The 7,504-nt window shown below is 44.9% G+C and overlaps 1 protein-coding gene across 3 annotated transcripts; it reads right to left on the bottom strand.

Moving 5' to 3' along the window:
* On the bottom strand, positions 1-6,188 carry LOC133493815 (transcription factor Spi-B-like). Of its 3 annotated transcripts, none has more exons than XM_061807690.1 (6): positions 6,036-6,188; positions 5,926-5,955; positions 3,097-3,307; positions 1,172-1,278; positions 833-989; positions 1-732 (listed from the first exon to the last, which is right to left on the bottom strand). In XM_061807690.1, the coding sequence occupies exons 2-6, from the start codon at positions 5,932-5,934 to the stop codon at positions 425-427; spliced, it is 792 nt and encodes a 263-aa protein (XP_061663674.1). In that variant the 5' UTR covers positions 5,935-5,955; positions 6,036-6,188; the 3' UTR covers positions 1-424. The 3 variants fall into 3 exon arrangements, with proteins under 3 accessions (XP_061663674.1, XP_061663696.1, XP_061663684.1); XM_061807712.1 differs by having other exon boundaries at positions 833-935; XM_061807700.1 differs by having other exon boundaries at positions 3,097-3,304.
* Between the last annotated feature and the right edge of the window lie 1,316 nt (positions 6,189-7,504).

Raw genomic sequence — 7,504 nt, 5'->3', positions numbered from 1 at the left:
TTTAGAATTAATGTGGCCCAGGTGAGATTGATTAGATTGTCCAAATGGTTTTCATCATACAGCCATCCATCCTACCATGCATCCATTTTCTGACCCTCTTATCCTCACGAGACACCAACAAGGACAAGCTATTTCCAAAATACTTAATATTTTGACAGCAATGATGAAAAAGCTCATTCTCAAGGCATTGAATGGATAAAACGAAAATAGGAACAATTAAATGCTTTTCTGACAAACATCTGTATGACAGAAGTAACAAGACAGGAAACCCAATATTTGTCAGGAGATGAAGAGGTTCCACTTATAAAGCAGATCTTTGAAGACAATCTATCAGATTTACATGAGGTTTCATTGTGCCAGACTTGTCTCTGCCTGCCAAATACTCAGTATTCATATCTTGCTTCTTGTGGAATGAATTTTTGTCCTACACGGTGTCGGTGTCCCCCCGGAGGCTTCTCAGCGTCTTCTCATCAAACTGATACATGAGTTTCCGCTTCACTTTTTGGATCTCGCCCGTGCGGGCGTAATTCCTCAGCGCCCGGGCCATTTTCTGGTAGGTCATTGTCTTGCGATTCCCTTTTCGCTGACCCCAAATCTTTGCCAGGTGCTCTTTGTTTTGGGAGGAGAACTGGAATGTGCCCAGAGAGGTCTGGACCCACCAGATGCAGCTTTGCATGGATGGCGTTTGCAGCATTTCAAACAGGAACTGGAACAAGCGCTCCTTCCTCTTTCCTGTCAAAGAGGAAGCGGATGTGAATAAAATCACGGGGGGACAAAGAGGATGTCGAAATCAAAGCGTCATACACAAAACTGCATCACTGAAAAAATGTACCCGAGATTGGAGCCAGAACTAAGGGGTCCTTTTTGGGTCTGCCTCCGCTATCCGAGCTCGGAGAAGGAGCCTCGTGGTAGTCGTGGTACTGGGAACTACTGGACTGAGAATCTGAGTCGATACATACGTTTGCCTTGGTTGAACACGCAACGTAATCCTAAAAGCAAATTTGTGCAATCACAAGATGTTATTCTTGATTTAATTTTTTTTTGTCTTCAGCAGCATATCATTGGCCAAAATGGGGTGAGCCATCCCCATCAAGTCTCGTTAGGCTGTTTGATTCATTTCACAAGTCGCCCAAGTTTACTACGCAACGTCTTGGATGGATTTCCGCCTTACCCATTGGTTGTGATGCGGCCAGAGCGGAGGCGCTGCTTCCACCGCGAACTCCTTATTAGAAGCACCACAGTGCCACTCATAGGCATGTTGGCCTGACCAGCTATTCTCTATGAAGGGGGCAAGAAGGTGAAGCCACACTGACATACAGTGAAGGAAATAAGTATTTGTACACCTTGCCATATTGCAAGTTCTCGCACTGAGAAATCATGGAGGGGGCTTAATTTACATCGTAGGTGCATGGTCACTGCGAGAGAAATAATCTAAAAAGAAGAATCCCGAAATCACAATGTATGATTTTTTTTAACGATTTAGTTGTGTGATACAGCTGCAAATAAGTTAATGAACACCTGAGAAAACCAATGTTATTTGGTACAGTAGCCTTTGTTTGCAATTACAGAGGTCAAACGTTTCCTGTAGTTCAGGGCTCAGCAACCTTTTTGGGGCTGAGGGCTACTTCGTGAGCACCGATCATATGAAGGGCTACGTCACCTGTTTGCGGCAAATTTCAGACTCAGTTCATTACATGTACATGAAATATTTTTGTTTTAGTTTATTGTAGTAAATTACATAACAGGTACTTTAAAATTCCCGTAAGCAAGTCAGAAACATAATTTAACGCACAAATAATAGTAACAATTTGTGGTCCTATGGTATTTTTAGAACATACCTCACGGGCGCCTTATGTGTTCCTCGCGGGCTACCATTCCCCCGCGGGCATTGCGTTGGTGACTCCTGCTGTAGTTGTTCAGTTTTGCACACACTGCAAGAGGCATTTTGCCCCACTCCTCCACACAGATCTTCTCTAGATCAGACAGGTTTCTGGGCTGTCGCTGAGAAACACGGAGTTTCAGATCCCTCCAAAGATTTTCTATTGGGTTTAGGTCTGGAGACTGGCTAGACCACGCCAGAACCTTGATATGCTACTTACGGAGCCACTCTTTGATTTTCCTGGCTGTGTGCTTCGGATCATTGTCATGTTGAAAGACCCTGCCACAACCCATCTTCGATGCTCTGACTGAGGGAAAGAGGTTGTTCCCCATAATCTCCCAATACATGGCCGCGGTCATCCTCTCCTTAATACAGTGAAGTCGTCCTGTCCCATGTGCAGAAAAGCACCCCTATAGCACGATGCTACCACCCCCATGACTCCTCTGTGTCATCCAAATGGTCATTGGAAAACTGAAGACGGGCCTTGACGTGTACTGGTTCAAGCAGGGGAACCTTCCGTCCCGATTTCAAAACATGACGTCTTAGTGTATTACCAACAGTCACCTTGGAAACGGTGGATCCAGCTCTTTTCAGGTCATTGACCAAGTCTTGCCGTGTAGTCCTGGGCTGATTCCTCGCCTTTCTAAGGATCACTGAGACCCCACGAGGTGATATCTTGCATGGGGCTCCACTTCAATTGAGAATGACCGTCATGTTTAGCTTCTTCCATTTTCTAATGATTGCTCCAACAGTGGACCTTTTTTCACCAAGCTTCTTGGCAAATTCTCCGTAGCCCTTTAAAGCCATGTGGAGTTGTAAAATTTTGTCTCTGGTCTCTTTGGACAGCTCTTTGGTCTTGACCATGTTACAAGTTCGAGTCTTAGTGATTGTATGAGGTGGACAGGTGTCTTTGTGCAGCTAACGACCTCACACAGGTGCATCTGATTCAGGATAATACATGGAGTGGAGGTGGACATTTATAGGCGGACTAACAGGTCTTTGAGGGTCAGATTTCTAGCTTGCAATATAGCAGGGTGTTCAAATACTTATTTGCAGCTGTACCACACAAATAAATGGCTAAAAAAATCATATATTGTGATTTTTTGATTTTTCTCTTTAGATTATGTCTCTTACAGTGGACATGCACCTACGACGACAATTTCAGACCCCCCATGATTTCTAAGTGGGAGAACTTGCAATATAGCAGGGTGTTCAACCTATGATCCTGTTGCTGTGGTGGGAGTGCACATATTGGACCACATTGCTCAAAGGCAAGGTGTGCGTGTGCACGGGCTGGACCTCCAGCGAATGCTCCTGCAGATACTCCTCGATGAGCTCCAGGTCCATCTCCGGCCAAGACGAGGGCGCCGGTCCGCTCCAAGGGCCCCGACTTGCGGCAAACCTGAACTCGGTCACAGAAGCCATCTGCTAGACCAAAAAAGTGGGCCGGTGAAATGGAAACTGACTGTGAGCTTTGGTAGCATTTTCTTGCATACGGCCGAAGTAATTTAAGAAAAGATTACCTTGTGTGGTAGACTGTGGAAGCCATATTAGTTATCATGGATTGCGCTTTGTTAAAGGGGTAATCCAGTGTTTTGCATGAACAGTGTATCCAATAGGTCATGTAATATGTACCCTATTTTGACAACGTGATGTTAAATCCTCTCTCATTTAATAGTGTTTTGAGAAGATTTTATCGACAATTCAGAATTTTCACGGGCGCTGCCATTTTCGCAAGTCACATAATGTACGTGCGTGAATGTGACGTGTACCGTGCCGCAACAAAGACTCGATTACATGGGACACCATTTATGCCCATCGCCGATTTCTTGTATTTGTCCTTGTCTGATGAAGAAATTGCAGTATTGGTTGATCGGGAAGATGGTGGAATACTTCCATACAGTTTTGAATCTGTGGCTGTAATTAATGTTGAATATTCGGATGGTTCCACAGGCGGAATGACGCGAAGTCTGTCTACTCGGAGGCCTACGCGCGACATAAGTGCGTAAACAAAGACCCCCGGGAGCTCCGGGCCGGCAGTCGCGGATGGTTCTCCGGACGGGAATAACGCAGAGTCTGACAAGCGAGCTCCAGCGGCGGGCTGCGAGCCGAGCTTTGGCGGCGGTGGAGGCCGTTAGCCCTGGACACCGAAGCTAGGCTAAAGGTTTCCGCCGACATTGAAGCTCGGCTAATTTCCTCTGCGGATGCCGAAGCTCGGCTAAAGGGCTCCGCTGCCGCCGAAGCTCTGTTAATGTCCTCCGCGGACGCCGAAGCTCGGCTACAGGCCTCCGCCGCTGCCAAAGCTCGGCTAAAGGCCTCCACGGACGCCGAAGCACGGATAAAGGCCTCCCTGGACATCAAAGCTCAGCTCACGGCCCGCCTTCGGCCGAGCTTCGGCGTCCGGGACTAACGGCCTCCGCCACCACCAAAGCTCGCCTTGCGGCCCTCCATCGGAGCTCGCTCGTCAGCCTCCACGTCATTTCCTTCCGAAGAACCATCCGCGGCTGCCGGCCCGGAGCTCCCGGGAGACTTTGTTTACGCACTTATGTCGCATGTAGGACTCTGAGTAGTCAGACTCAGCGTCATTCCGCCCGAAAAACCATCCCAATATTCAACATTAATAACAGCCACAGGTTCAAATCTGTATGGAAGCATTCCTCTGTATAGAAGTATTCCTCCGTCTTCCCGATCAACCGATACTGCTATTTCTTCATCAGACGAAGATAAATACGAGAAATCGGTACTGGACATAAACGGTGTCCCATGTAATCGAGCCTGTGTTGTGGTATGGTACACGTCACATCCGCACCCCTGAAAATTCGTAATTGTCAATAAAAATCTTCTCAAAACACTATTAAATGAGGGAGGATCTAACATCACATTGTCAAAATAGGGCACATATTACATGACCTATTGGATACACTGGTCATGAAAAGCACTGGATTTCCCCTTTAATATGACATGAGATGAATCATTTATCTGGACAGATCTTTGGAGCAACTTTAATGTAACATAGCACGTCGACGGTGGACAGTCAGAAGCAGGAGTCGAACCCCTCCGCATTCTGTCATTGGACGACCGGGTCTTCTGTCTGAGCCACAACAGCAGTCTTTATTATTTTTTTTTAATGAAAATATGATTGACGTGATCATAGAGAAGTAAAAGTAGTGATGCAACCCATTTGGGGAAAGTACATTTTCCCCACCCCTGCCCTCTTTCAAGGCAATTTTTTAATGTTGTCATCTCCAAGAATATACATCATATTTTAAAACCCCCCAAAATCAAGTTCTGGCATTTAAAATATTTGTCTAAATGGAAAATTTAAAAAACAAGTGCATTTTTTTCCACGGGACAAGCCAAAAGAAAAAGAAGAAGATTAGTTCAAATAGTTGTTTTTAATTTTTTTGTTACTCAACGTTAGCAAAGCAAAGGGAACACGTTGTTGTGATAGCATACCACTCTCAGTCAACGTAAGGTAGCCCCCCACCCCCGTACAAGCGCTATGAACAGAAACCTTTGTGAGCAGAGAAGTATTTTTGTGTTGTTGTTGTATCAAGTTAACAAAAGATTACTGTTAATGTATGTCAGCAAAAAGTCATTTTTACATCTGCATTTCAGTATATATTGTATTTTATTAATGCTATAAAGGAGTTGAATCAGTACTTCTACTTTAACCAGAGTACTTTTTTCCCCTTTGGTTCAGTGTGAGTACTTTTCCCAGCGCTGTCCACATATAGTTATGAGCGTGCATCTCATCAACACGGTCCAAGGTTTTGTTTGCTTAGTTGCTATTTGCGAGCCAGAAACACAGCAACCATCTGTATTTTAATTTGACTATCAAATCTATGCAAGTTTTTTTTTTTTTTTTTGCTGCACCAACCAGGAAACATTCAACTAACTGTGTTTGTAACTAATGCTCTTTAAAATATGCACAGCATATGAACTGGAGTTACCATACAGTCGTTGATATGATCGTTGCGAATACATATATATATTGTCTGCTCATAAAGTGACTCACAAACAACATGCATTTAAAAATAACTTACTGTCTCCATTTCAGCCAAAACAATTTTAGTCTGGAAAAAGAACACGGGAGGGGATGTTTCCACATGAAAGTTGTAAGGGATCAAGAGTGATATGGGCGCAAACGTCCTACCTTACGGCGCTGGCGATGTCCTCCTCTGATGTGTTCCCCTCAGTTATCAAGAATGTAAAGAGTCACCTGAAGGATGCCCCACCTGAGCGTCACCTCTCTTTTATAGGCTTGGCAGAAGCATCCTCCTTCTGTTCATCCTCTGACCAATCGCACTGGCTCAAAAGTATACAAATGGGAGGGATTTGACTAATTAAGGCTGATTCAGGTCAGGTAATTAGGATGTTAGTGCTCACTAACTTATCAGAGAGATAACATCAATGGTAGATTTTTTGAATAAAATTTAGCATAAATAAAGATTTGCAACAGTATTAGGAACCCCTAGACACTGTAATGACATCTAGTGGCGCTCAAAAATTACTATAGCACCCTAAATACAGTATTAGAAATGCCTGAACAAGTAATATATTAATTACATTAACATCTATGTCAAAAATGGTTGGTAGGGCTATGTTAGTAAAGTCATAATACAGAATACACATCTGACTACAGTGTCATATTTATTGAACTAATATCTCCATCAAAAAAACAATAATAGTGGGTATTGTTAAGTTCGGCACAGTGGGACATCTGGAAAGTGTTGGCCTCATAGTTCTGAGGGCCTGGGTTCAAATCACAGCCCCACCTGTGTGGAGTTTGCATGTTCATCCCCGTGCCTGCATGGGTTTTCTCCGGGCACTCCGGTTTCCGCTCAGATCCCAAAAATATCCATTCCTAGGACACTCTAAATTGCCCGTAGGTGTGATTGTGAGTGCGACTGTTGTCTGTCGCCATTTGCCCTGCGATTGGCTGGCAACCAGTTCAAGATGTACCCTGCCCAATAACAGCCGGTATAGGCACCAGCACTCCCGTGACCTTTGTGAGGATAACCAGCCAAGAAAATCGATGGATGGATTGGCCTCATAGTTCTGAGGACCTGTGTTCAATCCCAGCCTTCTCTGTGTGGAATTTGCATGTTCTCCCCGTTCCTGTGTGAGTTTTCTCCGGGCGCGCCGGTTTCCTTCCACATCCCCAAAACATGCATTAATTAGACACTCTAAATTGCCCGCAGTGCCCAACCCAGTTTGGGTTGTCCCCTGCCTCCTGCCCGTTGACAGCTGGGATAGGGTCCAGCACTCCCCGTGACCCTTCTGAGGATAAGCAGCTAAGAAAATGGATGGGTGGCTGGATGGATGGATGAATGAATTGTTAGGTTCATAAAGTTTGGGTTTTTGATCCAGTTGTTGGAAAAGAAGTAGAGCGAATAATAAGAAAAATAGCTAACGTTTTTTTTGTACCTCACTTGAGTATAGATGGATGACATTAAATTCGGTTAAATAGATCGGGCCTTTCTATGTCAACTTTGTGTGTTGTCCCCGTGCCGGCGAAAGCTTCCTCTGGCTACTGCCGCTTCTTCCAAATCATGCAAGTTAGCGTCACCGACGACCTTTTTATCGCCCATCGGTGAATGTGATGCTTATACGTCTGCTGGC

This window comes from Syngnathoides biaculeatus, chromosome 2 (genome assembly GCF_019802595.1).
Source record: "Syngnathoides biaculeatus isolate LvHL_M chromosome 2, ASM1980259v1, whole genome shotgun sequence".
Lineage (NCBI taxonomy): Eukaryota > Metazoa > Chordata > Actinopteri > Syngnathiformes > Syngnathidae > Syngnathoides > Syngnathoides biaculeatus.
This window is presented reverse-complemented; position numbering and strand designations above follow the sequence as displayed.

What these genes read in the sequence shown, in the direction of transcription:
- LOC133493815 (XM_061807690.1), bottom strand. An exon ending in GGCCGCATCACAACCAATGG is followed by an intron (nt 990 to 1,171) that starts GTAAGGCGGAAA and finishes ATTTGCTTTTAG; the next exon opens with GATTACGTTGCGTGTTCAAC. An exon ending in AGTTCTGGCTCCAATCTCGG is followed by an intron (nt 733 to 832) that starts GTACATTTTTTC and finishes CCTCTTTGACAG; the next exon opens with GAAAGAGGAAGGAGCGCTTG.